General features: G+C 36.1%; 2 protein-coding genes across 2 annotated transcripts; both read left to right on the forward strand.

Moving 5' to 3' along the window:
- Positions 1–1,457: 1,457 nt before the first annotated feature.
- Positions 1,458–6,550, forward strand: LOC104248747 (small ribosomal subunit protein bS1c). The gene is made up of 7 exons (XM_009805056.2): positions 1,458–1,827; positions 2,352–2,627; positions 2,717–2,797; positions 4,159–4,440; positions 4,521–4,631; positions 5,226–5,312; positions 6,242–6,550. Exons 1-7 carry the CDS (start codon positions 1,516–1,518, stop codon positions 6,344–6,346), a joined length of 1,254 nt encoding a protein of 417 aa, XP_009803358.1. The 5' UTR covers positions 1,458–1,515; the 3' UTR covers positions 6,347–6,550.
- A 4,285-nt stretch (positions 6,551–10,835) lies between these two features.
- Positions 10,836–13,623, forward strand: LOC104248746 (acidic leucine-rich nuclear phosphoprotein 32-related protein). The gene is made up of 2 exons (XM_009805055.2): positions 10,836–11,465; positions 13,065–13,623. Exons 1-2 carry the CDS (start codon positions 11,154–11,156, stop codon positions 13,296–13,298), a joined length of 546 nt encoding a protein of 181 aa, XP_009803357.1. The 5' UTR covers positions 10,836–11,153; the 3' UTR covers positions 13,299–13,623.
- The last annotated feature ends 2,160 nt before the right edge of the window (positions 13,624–15,783 follow it).

The following is a 15,783-nucleotide window of genomic DNA, read 5'->3' on the forward strand; positions in this document are numbered from 1 at the left end:
CAAAAATAGATAGATTTTGCCATAAAAACGCGCTAAAATGAAGGCACCAGATCTACGTGTGATTCTGTCAACATTAAATTCGAATTGCTGCGTAATTCTCTCCTTCCTCAACGGAAAGAGATCTCTCTTCTCTCACTCAACTACAATTCTCAAAAAACGCAAGCTACTGAAGCTCCAGTAATCAAACGGAAAGGAGATTTCTGTTCTTCATCTTCATCTTCATCTTCATCTGTTCTTCCATATATTTTCCACCATTGATAGCCATTAAAAAGCTTGAAAGCTTTGAATTCAAATTTGGGTTTTCAAAAATCATTATTTGTTTGGATTGGGTGTTGTTGTAAATAATTCGGAATATGTTTAGGAGTTTATATCTCAATTTTGAGGGGTTTTGGTGAAGATTAGACTTGGTTTTGACTGAATTTTAGATTGAAACTCGAAGAAGAAGAAGAAGAAGAAGAAGAAGACGTATTTCCAGAAATTGTAGATAAATTGTAGTTAAATTGTAGAATTGTAGATAAATTGTAGATAAATTGTAGATGAATTGTAGATTGGGAAGACTAAAACTTCTACAAATCTTCTACAATTATGTCGAAAATGCCAATTATGCTACAATTGAAATGAGAATTTGGATATTAAAATTCAATGTATCTATTTTGTAGATATCTTGTAGATAAATTGTAGATTATTTGTATTCTGATTGTAGATGCATTATTTTCTGTTTTCACAAATCCAAAACGACTAAAGCTTCTACAAAATCTTAATGCTTAATATACTTAATTTATTCTTAAATATACTTAATGCTTGCATATTGCACCAAATTCTAATGCTTGCATACTGAACCATATTCTCACATAAAGCCAGTTTTGCTTTCCTTCAGGCTTGAAAAGGACATCCGTTTTAACTATTTTTGGATGCGATATGCAAAATTGATCTCTGTAAGTCACAGTTATATATAATTTAAGCATAGGATCCTAAAGATAACTCTGGATATTAATTCATTACTAAGAATATGCATTTGAGATCCCTAAGCATAGGAGCATCGTGAGTTTTGTGTGTGTTGTGAACAGTTGAGATGAAAGGAAAGAGAAAATGGGAAGATACAGTCCTATAATTATGCCTAATATAAATGAACCCTTAATTATATCCCTAATTTGAATTATGGTATAGAAATGGTAATTTGGTATGCTTAAATGTAATAAACACAAACCTTAAACATTGAGGGTAACAAGGTTTGATATATGGTATAGATAGGTAAAAATCCCATTTTTTATTGACTTGGTAAACGCTGACTATTTTTGAATGATCAGTCCCAAAACTGGCTATATCGTGCTATTTTTACTAATAAAACTGGATATCTGCCAAATAATTCATTAAGCAGCCCAAGTCATAAGAGGCCCAGCTAAAAGTGGGACCCTCTGTTCCTCAATTCCTTTCCCTTTATCTTATCTGCCCAAAGAATCCATGGTGTGTAACTAACTATTCATCCATTTCCTCACTTCCTCTACAGTAGCCAAAATGGCTTCTTTGACACAACAATTCGGAGGGTTGAAATGCCCACCAATTTCAACAGCAAGGGTTGAATCCAAGAAGCTTAAGGTGAATCCCATTAATCATCAGAATAAGAAGGCTAACAAAGCAAGAATAGTAGCACAAGCTGCAGCAGTGGTCACAAATGCACAAACAAGAGAAAGACAAAAGCTTAAGGAGATGTTCGAGGATGCCTATGAGCGATGCCGTACTGCACCTCTGGAAGGTGTTGCCTTTACTGTTGAAGATTTTCACTCTGCCCTTGAAAAATATGATTTTGACTCTGAAGTTGGTACCAAGGTTAGCTCCCAACTTCTTCATTTTTGTGTTTAAAAAGGGATTCTTGGACTAATTAGGATAAATATTAGTTTATGATAGTAAATTGGGTCACATTTTGACAACATTTCAATGTAATTAAATTGGTACCAAGGTTGGTTCATTGCACGCTATATCTGTAGTCATATCAAATTCTTGATTCTGTTTTTTGGATGAAAAATGGAGTCTTGGACTAATTGGGAAAGCAATGAAATAGTTGAGTGCTGTTTATTTTTAATTGTAAAATGGGTTACATTTTGAAATGCTAATTTGGGTTAACAGGGGAATTATTTTAACCTGATAAGTATATGATTTCATAATAGCTTGAAATGGATGGTTTGGGATTAATTGATGTTAGTATACAATTTCATGAAACTTTCATATTAATCTGTTATTATTTATGATTCGACCTTTGAGCCTAGCTTGATTTAGTCAAAGAAAAGCTTATAGCTGGAGTTCACCAAATGAAGCAGCAAATGGATTTCATTTTTTGCACATCTTCTTTCCAGGTCAAAGGAACAGTTTTCTCTGTGGATGCAAATGGAGCTCTAGTTGACATCACTGCTAAATCATCTGCATACTTGCCTTTACGAGAGGCTTCACTTCACACCATCAAGCACGTAGAGGAAGCCGGAATATTTCCTGGTTTGCGTGAGGAGTTTGTGGTGGTTGGCGAAAATGAAGCTGATGATAGTTTGGTTTTGAGCTTGCGTTCGATTCAATATGACCTTGCATGGGAACGATGTAGGCAGCTACAAGCTGAAGATGTTGTTGTCAAAGGCAAGGTATGCATTTGTCCTGAATCATCAATGCTTTAGTAGCACATTCAATCCTGTAGCAATGGTCAAGTTTAGTTCTTTGGATGATTTTGCAGGTCGTTGGTGCAAATAAAGGTGGAGTGGTGGCTCTGGTGGAGGGGCTTCGTGGTTTTGTTCCGTTCTCGCAGATATCAACGGTTAGTTGACTATTCACCACATGAATTATAACCTATTTTGCGAAGCTGTGACTGTGAGAGGGGGGGGGAGGGAGAGAGAGAGAACTACTTGGTCATTTTATTGAAACTCAATAAAAAGTGGCTCCTTATACAGGACTTGTTACCCTATTCTAATAGGATAAGTCACCTAATTTACAAGGATCTTATTAAAACGAATTAATCTCCTAACTAAATGTCCAAAACTGCAATATTCTACGATTCTTACAGTGAATCTGGACTTGACAGATATTTCAGATTGACCTATCCAGCCATTTTTTGTTTATTTTTACTGACTGATGCCTCTTTTAATAGTCTGTTGCAGTTTCTGTCCTTTATTTAAGATTTGCATGTGGTGATAGCCTGATTCACTCTATTGTGCCGCAAAGATCCAACTTCTCACAAAGAGCACATTTATCAGCCCAAAAGTGAGACCAGCTTTTATTTGGCAGATAGATTGATACTTCTTTTCTGCTATTAAATGGCAAGCTAAAGAAATGTAAAGTGGGATTTACCCACCATTAAGTTGTTTGAGCTGGCTGAAAAAAGCGGTATTATGAGGCCTAGGGGTACCCACATCCACATGTTGAGAATAAAAAGAAAGGTTGCAAGTATGGGATATTGTGTCTACTATCTGTTTGTTTAAACAATCATTAGCGCAATTTACTTCTTGCAAGGCCTACTTTTGCAATTTTTATCATAATTTTACAGATATTCTAAAGTTGCATGTAAGATTTGATACTCGACTAGAAAACTTATTTAGTTAATTGTACCAGATTAGTATCTATGCCGATATTCAATTTCTCCTACAAAGAGAACCAAGAAAATTTCCAAATGGCCGGTGATTTTACTATATGGGGGACAATTTTGCGATTTGTTAGTTAAAAGACGATAGAATATAACTGAATAGCTATAAGTCTAGTTTTGCATCCATTATTGCCTCAGTGTTTTTCACCTATGAAATTATCTTATTAATTCGAAATCAAACCATGGGGTACAATTTGGTGATTAGGAGCTTTGTCTTTCCTTGTTACAAAAATAATTTTTTGGTAACAGTAGTGTCTTGGCCTGCTTGTACGTGCCTCAATTATTCCACAGAGTTACATGCTAACTTCCACGGGAACAGATAAAGGGTACTCTACCAACCAAGCCTTAGGCATATATGAAAAAATCACCTTGTATTTTTAGTCTTTGCTGGGATTTGAACCTTGTTCTCCAATGGTTTTTACCCACTTCATTGACCACTAGGCCACACCCTTAGGTGCGTTTCCAAAAAATAAATTTGCTATGATTACTTGAAACTCGCCTTATCAAATTAAATAAATAATTCTCTTTCAATATTTCAGAAATCAACTGCAGAGGAACTTTTGGAAAAGGAGCTTCCTCTGAAGTTTGTTGAGGTTGATGAAGAGCAATCCAGACTTGTGCTCAGCAATCGTAAGGCCATGGCTGATAGTCAGGCACAATTGGGAATAGGCTCAGTCGTTCTTGGAACAGTTCAGAGCTTGAAACCATATGGTGCTTTCATTGACATTGGTGGGATCAATGGCCTTCTTCATGTGAGTCAGATCAGTCATGATCGTGTCTCTGATATTGCAACAGTCCTCCAGCCTGGTGACACTCTCAAGGTGTGTGTAGAAATCTCAAGCTCGGAAAAGTTTTTCTATGACTGGAGAAATCTCTAATCATCTGCTCAATGTTGTTGTAGGTCATGATATTGAGCCATGATCGTGAGAGAGGTCGAGTGAGCCTTTCAACAAAGAAGCTAGAGCCTACACCTGGTGACATGATTCGCAATCCAAAGCTTGTCTTTGAGAAAGTAAGTATTTCCAAATGTTATTTATTTGTCTGCACTTCTAGTGAATCATCATTTCATGTTTGTGCATTTCTCCTACATTTGGCTTGGGCTTAGCTTTCATGATGTTGAAATAGTTTCTTTTTTCTACTATGGTTATGCAACTGGATATAGTTCATCATTTCTGTGTCTCTCGTCTCCTTTTCTGTTTCCATTAATCATTCTGAATGGAATTAATTAATTCTTTGAAAGTGCCAATACTTAAATCTGTATCTTTCCACTTGATCCATATGATTAAGTTACATTTTTGTCAAAATTCCATATTCTGGTTCTGAAAATGCTTTAGAAATGCAGGGTTAATAATCTCTTAGTGTGGCTTCTTGCTCCACTTGGATAATATTCGTTCTTGTTAAAAGCTTGTTTTAGCTTCTTTTTTTTTTATTACTCCAAATTTGCTGAGCTTAACCTTAATAAATGGCATGGTCTTTCCAAAAAGAAATTTGCTCCAATATTCCAAAAAGTAAAGCATGAGAGTTGGAAATTATGATATACTCCTGGAGAACATATAACGATCAATCTTTAAGCTGTGAATTAAAGCTTGGAGTTTTGTTTTCACAGGCTGAGGAGATGGCCCAAACATTCAGGCAGAGAATTGCCCAAGCTGAAGCCATGGCCCGTGCAGATATGCTGAGATTCCAGCCTGAGGTATTTTTATTATGTCTTACTAATATGACAATTGTTTCATTTTACAGGCATTGTAAAATATTATTATTTGAAAAGCTTTTTCTCCAATTGATCTTATATGAAGCATGCCAACATTATTTACATAAACTTATTGAGTTATGTGGAAATAGAACTCTGCCAATTAAATTCTCGCTGAGGAAGTAGAAAGAATAGGAAACAGGGAAAAAGGTGCTTTTTGGGTGTGTTGTACTCATCGGGTGGAATAAAAGGGGTGACATTTTTGCTAGAGGATAGAAGAGAGAGGAGATGGGATTAGAATTTGGATGAGAGGTGTAGAGTAACAAGAGAGAAGGAAATGGGGATAATAGAACAAAGAAAAGAAGGAAAAATGGATCCAGGTGGGAGGAGCCTTGAATAACAAAGGATATAGGAAAAAATTTAAGCTGTTGGTTATGAGGATACTCAAGTCCGGTTCTTGCTTAATCGTCTCCCTTTAATATCTTGGTATACAGTATGCTCATGCCCGCCAATCTTCTTTGCTCAGCTAACCAAGTATTATGGTTTAATATACAAATTGCTCAACTTTCTTATGAATTTCAGTACTATCACATCTATCCTATCTTATTTGATACCATCTGATCGGGCACAAACTTCAAAATATTAAAGTAATACATCGTTGGAAAATCTGTTTAATAGTCAACATATCAAATCAAAGTTCTAAATTTGAAGTGAATTTGAATTCTTGAAACTTATGAAATTTGTATAAAATAATAATGATGTCAAATGCTATAGAACGTCTAGAAACACAAAGTGTCATATAAATTAATTGGTCTTCTGTTGCTTCAATTGAAAGCTGAACTTATCGTCATATTCTTTACCTTGAAATAATTACATGTGACTGAGAGTATTGACTTGTGTAAGTCTCCTTTTCTTTTTTGGTAACTTCTCAGAGTGGATTGACCCTGAACTCTGACGGGATTTTAGGCCCGCTGACCTCTGAACTACCTGAAGATGGACTGGATTTGAGTGAGATTCCGCCAGCTGAAGATTTATGAATTCTAAATGGAGAACCCGCTTCTTTTTGACCTTTTTGTTGCAGAAATTGTATAAATGCTGTTTGTAGGTTTAGGAACCATTCACGATAAACGTATTCCTCCCGCAATCATTCTACTGTATTAATACCATGAGATTCTAAACAATTTGGCTTGCACTTCTTGCTAAGAATGAAGCATTGTTAAATAGCAGTAACTGTTAAAGTACATGAACTTTTGTTACTGTTGTAAGAATGATGTCCCGATATGATGAATCGTCTTAATACTGTAAACCTAAATAGAGTGAAATGTATGCCGAGGAATAGACTTCACGTGATCTGAGATTTATTACAATTGATACCTACTTTATGTGTCACTAAATAGAATATTGTGACTGCAATTTTTTCAAAATTTTAATAAATATTTTGAATTAACTATTATGACTTGAAGGACATTTTCATGTAGCTTATAAGCATGTAAACTTTCTTTCAAAAAACTTACAGGATTATATCCGCCTTCATAACGGAAATTAAGTAGTTTGATTTTACATACTGAATTCTCATCTCAATACACAATGATTGTCTTCTTATGTCATGGTATGTAGAGAAGTCCCAATGTCAAGAGTTGGTTTAGAATCTTATAATTGTTGAGACATTAAACTGGACCAAGATACTGCTCACGGGAAACAAAATTTGAAGATCGGTCAACGACTTTGGCTTGACAAGTTTGGGGGACAAGATGGGCTGACTGGGCAGAATTAAAGGTCAGCGGTACAAGAGGGGAAATCATCATATTATGGGATAATTGTCGGTGAAATTGCATAGACATTCAGTAATGATCTTACTTAATATCTTAGCTTGCTGGAAGGAGTACATGAGAAATTTCAATGGAGATTTACAAGACTATGCCCCACACACTAATCAGAAAAGGGAAGAGCGTTGGCATGAGCTAGCAGCAATGGAATGATCATTAATACATTGGGAGAGACTTGAATATTTGCAGGTATGAGAGTGAGCGCTTAACTGTGTGAGGAGGTCTAAAGCAATGAAAAGCTTCTCAGACAAAACATGAACTGAGTTGATCTTCCTTTATAGGGCTTAAATGGAACGACAGTTTCATGGTTGTGAACCAGCTTCTTCTTCCTAAGGTTATCTCAGATTACTGTCCTATCATGCAGGAAAGTGGAGATTGGGAAAGAAACTCTTCATATTTTAAATTTGAAAATATGTGATTTCAAGCTGAGGGTTTCATGGACAAGGTAAAATAATGCATAGTTACATGGTAAGAAGGCATTCCTGATTATATCTTAAGCAGAAACTAAAGTTTTTAAGTAAGGATATCATAACCTGAAATAAAGAAGACCTAAGCAGATGATGGACGAGACTCTGGAAGAGTGGCTTTCTACTGAGGTTGCTTTTGACGGGCTTGTTTTTGGTAGAATTGCATCGCAACAAGCATAAAAGTGGAAGCCTCAATCATAAGAGCAACAACCCAGATCACTAAACATGCAGAAATCGACAACTAGCAAAGGCAGAAGAAGTGTTATGAAGGCAAAAATTGAGGTGTCTATGGCTCAAAGCGGGTAAAATACTAAATACTTTCAAAAGAATGTCAGTTCATACAAAAGGGTCAACTGTATTGATTGACTATGAAATGGACAGTGAAATCATTGACGGTAAAGCGATATTAGAATTGCAACAAAACTACTAGTAATAGACTCAAAAGAGTGGTGGGAGAGGTGGTTTCCGGTCATCAAAATGCCTTTATAAAGAACATGCAGATCGCTGATGCTGCCCAATTAGCTAATGAAGTGCTGGGTTTGAAAGTAAAAGAGTGGGGGATCGATCGGCTATTATTTTCACGCTAGATATAGAAAAGGCTTTTAACCCACTTAATTTCTCTTACCTCTTCATAATATTAAGAAAAATGGGCTTGGCGAAGTATGAATCAGGTGGATGTGTGATGCTGCACATCCATTGTGAAATACTCAATTTAGTTAATGGAAGGCATGTAGGATTCATTTCAGGCAAAGAGACCATCTTTCACTTTTCCTCTTAGCAAAACGCCAGAAAAGCCAAGCAACTGCAACGAATGGAAGGCTTTAATGTAGGCAGGAACCTTGGCAACTCAATTTCGGTGTCACGTTTGATTTATGAATATGACACTCTTATTCCTATGGTGTAGAGAGATCCCTAGTACTCCATCTCAACTTAATACTGTGCATGTTTAAGCTTTGTTAGTGTCACGACTCAAATAATGCCAAGGTTGTGATAGCACGCAATTCCCTCGCTAGGTGAATCAACATACACACCACAAGTCTAAACATTATAAAATAAAAAATAAGTCTTAATAGAGATAATATCATAAGATAAGTCTAAAACTAGCATAACACATGTGGAAATAAACAAAACAACCCCTAGGAACTGGTGTTGCAAGCCTCGAAGTCACCCTCCTTATCTTTCATTTTTATTGTATTTCTCTAGTGCTATAGTAGATATTCTAGATTATTCTATAGAGCTTATGACTCAGTTCCACCGATTTTGGGAGAGCTGTGGTTGAGATCCTATTTTGGAAGTTTATATGAGTTTTCAGTCTTGCTTTAGAATTCCTGTTTGATTATTTCTGTTGAGTAATTATTACATGTTAGGCTTACCTAGTGTTAGAGATTAGCTGCCGATGCCATCACGACATTCTAAGGTGGTAAACTGGAGCCGTGACATCGTTATACTATCTGGCCAAATGTATCCCTACTGTTATACTATGTAGCAAAATTTACCCCTACTATCAACAAGCTTTTTTAAATTACCCTTTGATATGTTAAGTAATCCAAAATCTCTCAATCTCCTTTTATTTAAATCACTTGTTGTTCTTCTTGCTCCTCTATTTTTTAAAAATACTATTGATGTGAATGCTAAAGGTACTAGACTATACAAATTATTCATGGATATTTTTAATTACCAATGCACCCACTTCTATTCTTGTGATAATGAATTTGGAATTGATTTATTTTATTTATTTTTCAACCATATACATACTGTAGAATTCAATGGATCTATTTATTACGTATTATATGCAGCTGATTATGTACATGTATATTCGAATATATTTTGTTATTGTCTGGTTGGTATAGAGTTTAATAGACTAACTAAAGAGTGCACCATACGTAGGCATTTGATTGAAGCAATGTTGAATTCGACAATGTAAAGTTTCCAAGAAATTCAACTTCTATCATTAGTACTTGCAAAGTCTCCATAACTTTGGTACAACGAATTCATTAAAGTCGAGATGTTGTAAATACTTTTGAAATTTAGACAAGCTACATAATTTAAATTCTTCAATTTACTATACTTTGTTTACTAACTGTTGTATTATTTTTATATTTTTTTCTCTTATTTTTTTCAATCAAGAAAGTAGGTAAATGCCAATTATTTCGTAAATAGTGGATCAAGAAGAAGAATAAGTGACTTAATAAAAATAATTTGGGAGATTTTGGATCACCTAGCGGGCTAAGGGATAATTTTAAAAAGTTTGCTAATGGTAGAGATAAATCTGGCCGGATAATATAACAAAGGTTAAATATAAATAATATCCGAAAGTAGAGAAGTATATTTGACCCTTTTCCCTTTTTTTTTCTTTTCTAAAAGCTAGTTAGGCTGTGTATATTGTACTAGTAACAATACTAACGAGTTGCCTATAAAGAAGATTAAGGGGTCGTTTGGTAGGATGTATTAGATAAACTAATGCATGCATTAACTTTGTGTATTAATAATATCTTCTTTGGTACATTTTTTGAACATATGCATTAGTTATGCAAGCATTAGTTATACACCGTATTTGGTATTATCCTATGTATAATTAATGCATAAGAAACTATGGTATTAACAATGTAATGGATTTTAACGCATGCATTAGCTTAGTTAAAGACGAAATCGTGCTTTAAAATTTATGCTTGATTAAAAATGTTATTATATTAATGCAAGTTTGAAATAATCCAAAAAGTGAGAAATAAACTTATATCCCTAGTAAATAAATAAATACTTAGTATACTTTCTTTTTTATAAATAAATATTCAGTTTAATACTAAAATATAGATAGACAAATCAAACATTTTTTTTAAACCCTTTTTCATATAAAAACATTTCTCAACATATGTTTCATTTAAAAAGATAAAGTGATGGACTGGTTATGAGGGTATTTTTGTAAACAAATAATTCTTTTAAAAATTGTACAATGTTTTAATACATTAAACCAAATATAAATAAGAAATATGTCAGCATAACTAATGCAAGCATAATTAATATACCCTATTCAGCATTATTTTTATACACTCTACCAAACGACCCCTAATATTTAACATAACAGTGATGGGTTTTGACAAAATCAAAGTGAACTTAACCTAAGATTAGCGCCGAGAATGGATTTGATGTGGCCCACCACCAAAGGATTATTCCAGATTGTTTTTTTCTTTTCCGAGATTATTGATTGAATAACAAAAGAAAAATATCTCAACAACATAACCCTAGATTCTCCATCAGGCGCAAATCACGTGACCACCAAAATCACAAGAAAAATGGTACACAGCGCGCCGCAAACTATTCACGCTCGAGAAACACTACAATATCTACTTTCAGCCATTGGATCAGTCACCACGTCATCGATCCGTGTTATTTCCTGATTCAACGGCTGAGATGAAACGGTCTGCGTAGCTACTCTGAAGAACGAAGATGCTTCTCTATTCCCACTTTTTCTCTCTCAAAAATTTCTGAAAATTTTAATTTTGACTTTTCTGAAGGAAAAAAAAAGAAAAAGTCTCCGGTGAATTTTCTCCGACATGGCTATTATCGACGATGAGCGAGAGTTTGAGGAAGCAACAGTTCACGACGAAGTCGAAGAGCTTGACAAAAACGAGGAAGTGGACGCCGAGGACGATGATGAGGACGACGATGATGACGGCGACGAGGACGCCGAGGATGATGAAGATGATGAGAAAGAGGTCATACAGAGCTCGGGTAGTGGTCCACAAGTTCACTCTGTAGATGACGATGAGGATGACGAGGACGATGAAGACGACGAGGATGATGAAGGTGATAGTGACGATGACGATGACGATGATGACGACGAGGAGGAAGGTGAAGAAGATGAGGTAATGATTGAAAACTACCTAGTTTGTAATTTTCACTCTTTTTTGCCCAAAAATTACATTTTTGCTCTTTGCTTATGATAAGTTTGTTATATATGTAGTTATTTTTGTTGGTACCTATGCTTGTTGTTGTGTTCTTCAATTGTTCTTGTTGAAGATTCTCGGATCTGCTCTATTTCAGTAGTATTAGTTGCTTGCTTAAGGTAAATAACAGTTTGCTTGTATTTATTTCAGTTTCAATGTTCAAATAGTTCAGATCTGTAGTTTTTTGGATAGTTCTAATGTTTTTGTTAAACTTGGGTTTATTTGGCAATCTGATGTTTGGTCATGTTTGTTTGAAAGGAAGAAGTTTTTGGTGTATGTGAACTTTTTTATTTTCTATTTTGAGTTATTGGTGAGATAGTCTAAGTTACATATGCAGATCTGATGAATCCAGAAAAGAGATTTTGGTCAGTGCTTCTCTATGGTCCTTTTTGATAAAAATATATCCTTTGTGCTGTAAAATACGAGTTTTTCTCGTTTTAAAAAGAAGTACGATATTTTATCCTAAGATTCTATTTTTGGTGGAAGAAAATTATTTTCTGAATTTTGAATTGATAGTTTTTCTTCCCCCTTTTCTTTGGTAATACACTATTGAGTGAAGCTGGTATTTTGTGAATATTCACAAATATTTGGATCTCCAAGTAAAAATTTCTATGAACGTTTTCCTGGAAGCTACTTTTACTGTGGGCAAAAGGTCTCCTTTCTGGAATTTTTTTGGTTTGTGGGTTTGCATCCTGCACGATAGCTGCATACTAGTGAGATGACTCTTGTGTGTTCTCTTTCTCTTTTCTTTTTTTTTTTTTAAAAAAAAAAAGAATTTTGGTATGGTTTTGTGACTTGTTGTTGGGGTTGGTGGTTTGGGATTTCCTTTTTGGGATAAATCTGTGTGTCAAAATTATCACCTCGGCTCTTTTTTGGTACTCTATGTACTTGTATGTTTTTTCTTGAAATTGATGAATTATCACCTTGGAAGATTTCTTCTGGCTAGTACGTCTATTCACTAATTAAATGCCTATGTTAAGCCCAAAAAAAAATAAGGTCCTTGCTTTGTAGGTTACATAAAGAAGATGTTTACCTTCTTTTACATAATCATTGGCTGTACTTGTTTGAGTAGAACACGAATCTTATGAGGCCAGAACTGTTTCTGAAGATCTTTATTATTGCTAGAATTTTAAGAGTCCAGCAATTTGCGAATTTTCCTTTTGTTTTAAATACATTCGTTGGTTTTTTGGTTCATTTAGTCTTCTTCAATCACACTGTACTTGCCTGTGTGGCTTCTACTATGAGTCACCTTTGTTAGACCCTCTTCTTTGGTACTTCTGTTTAGTGCCTGGAGAGGGATTAGATTTGCTTGCATATTAGCTTGTTGTTTACGTATAATAGTTGATTATTATTGCCTTTGCTGCTAGTGAAAGAATTGTATTACGGGTGAAGTTGGTGAAGCTTAGATAGAATTTCATTCTTAACCACTCTAATTTATCTTGTAAAATTTCATTTCCTTTTACGTGTTCTTGCTGAAGATCAATGCCCACTCATATATTACTCTGAACTGTATGCCAGGGTGATCTGGGCACAGAGTATCTTGTTAGGCCAGTGGCCCGTGCTGAGGATGAAGAAGATGCTAGTGATTTTGAACCAGAAGAAAATGGTGAGGAAGATGCATTTGAGGAGGAAGAGGATGATGATGAAGACACTAGCGGAAAGGTGGAGGCGCCGCCAAAGAGGAAGAGATCAGGCAAAGATGACTCTGATGATGACGGTGGAGAGGATGATGAAAGACCATCTAAACGATAGGGCTTGGCCATCTTGAGAAGATGGCTGACCCTTGGTATAGAGGTCAATCTCCGCTTTCCTCTCCTTTAATCCAACAATACCTCTATAGAAAGACTTTATGTATGATGATGATTCTCGTAGTTTTAGTTCTAATCTCTTTTGGAGTTTGCATAGTGAAGCTGGGTTCTGCGATTGTGACCCAGTTTAGTTTAGTTTAGTTTTGTATAAGAACTTTGGTTCTAGCTTTAGCTGCAACTGCAAGGTTTATGTGTTGTTTTTAGTTGTTAAGCTTTGTTAGTCTGCCGGATGATATTTTGGTGCAAATATATGTGGTGGGCTTAATTTACAGTGTTCAGTTGTATTTTAAATAGCGTCATTATTATTATTATTATTATTATTATTATTATTATTATGATACTCTTGGTCTGGTGGCTTGCTGGCTTCTCTTGAGCCAACAAAACATGAGAAGTGGTTAAAGACGGTGGTCCGTGCCGGCTGAAAGGAGTTTGCCAGTGGGCCTAACGTAGTTACGTTGGATCTTGATGGACCTTAATTCTTGGGCGGTCTGACCTTATTGGACTAAAAGGAGCCGTTAACCCTCCATTGGAAACAAACTGTCTTTAACTAGAACTAGAATGGTAAAATTTAAACTTAAAGGGTTTCAGTGGCTGTTGAGCTATCCAATTGGATGGACGCAAATGAAATTGAGACACGTAAGAATGATTAAATAAAAGATTTGCCTGTGGGCCAATAAACACAACAAAGTGTCTTGCAACTTTGTTTTTACAATCTTCTCCCTATGATTGCTTCTGCACTCACTACACTATGACTTGACTGTAGGGGGACGTTTTAGCAATTTTAATATTACTACTCCCTATCTTTGTCCATGAGCTCAGTCAACTATCCTCTATTTGATGGTCCACTCAAACTGTAAATAGCTATTCGATTGGATTTTCAATCTATATTTAGGACTGTTGAATCAACTACTTCGAGTTTTAACTTTTGGAACCGATTTCATATTACTTCTTTTTTCCGTTTCCTTTCACTTCATATGCATACATGTATAATATGGCGAATACTGACTTGATCTTGCTGATTTATTCTAGGCCAGCTACGACTCTATCTGTGGGTAGAGAGAACACAAAAGAACCAGAACTGCTTCAAATTCAAACAATGCAATTTCAGCTGTCAGTTGACCTCCCTCTACTCGCTTTTGTTGGGGCATTGTATACGGGTAAAACCGAGCCCATGGGATGTCTCGGTTTCCAATGAAGTAAACGGAGCAAGAAATGTGAGGGAAGGAACCGGAATTGAGGCAAGGAGCCCCTCAATCCGGGGTCTGGCTAGAATACATGCCCTCGGGAATATCGGGGCCATGGCCCCAGGTCCAGTTCGAACCCCAAGGGCCTCGGAAAGCATTACCAGACGATCGAGTACGACCAACAGAATCGGCCGGATATCACAGCGTGAATTTCGGCGCGTATCAACAGAGAATCGGTGATTAGTTAAACATGAGAATTTTACCTTTTATGGGATTGTACTTAGGGTAAAACTCTCCTACTATATAAAGGGGAATCTGATTCTTCGCTAAACACACTGTAACACATGTATCAAGGCAATATACTATTATTTTCTCCGTTATTCAAAGTTTTCACTTTTGTTCATCAGTGCTTCGTTACTGTGAGTCCGGAATTGAGGCAGACACTTTGTGAAGGCTGTTATTGAGTCCGGAACCACCCTCTTAAGCGGTTTGACAATTTACTCAATCTCTTGTCTGTTTAATCTAACGCAATTTATCGTTTGTATTGAATTAATCCGCATATCCTTAAAATCACTTACGAATTTAATTATTATCCGCTTTTAGGGTAAACAGATTGGCGTCCACCGTGGGGTTAAGGATATTAGTGGCTATTTGATACAAATTTCCGCAACAAACTCTGCTTTACTTTTGTTCTTTGAGATCGTAATTTCAGGAAAACTTAAAGATGTCAAACTCTCAATTTGCTAACCTAAATGTTGGTGCTGAATTCGGCCATCATGGCGAGAACAACAATAAAGTGCCCAGCAATGAGGTTCACCTTGCTGACCCTAACGGAGGTCCTGATCGCATACCCAATCGATGCCAACTCCCATGAGGCCATCGACGCTAACTTGCCTACCGATCCGAAAAACAACGTTCGCGGGGGAGCAATGTCGATAGTCAGGGATATGCATGGCGGTGAAGGCGATGGGATCAACTTGCGGGTGATCTTCGAAATGCTCTAGGCTCAACAGGAAGTGATAGCCCAGTAGCAGAACCAAAGCCGCCCTCCCAATAGAGTTGAGCTCGAATCATCCCGGGATAATACTTGCAAGGATGAACTAGTCACAGAGAGGCCGAGTGAAGCTTAAACCGGGACCAACCCTGAGATAATAAAGATGCTCGAGGAATTAACGAAACAAGTAGAATAAGGAGGAAAGAAAATTGAAGCTAACGACAAAAAGGTGGAGACCTATAACTCCAGGG

The sequence above is a fragment of the Nicotiana sylvestris genome, chromosome 9 (genome assembly GCF_000393655.2).
Source record: "Nicotiana sylvestris chromosome 9, ASM39365v2, whole genome shotgun sequence".
Classification (NCBI taxonomy): Eukaryota; Viridiplantae; Streptophyta; class Magnoliopsida; order Solanales; family Solanaceae; genus Nicotiana; species Nicotiana sylvestris.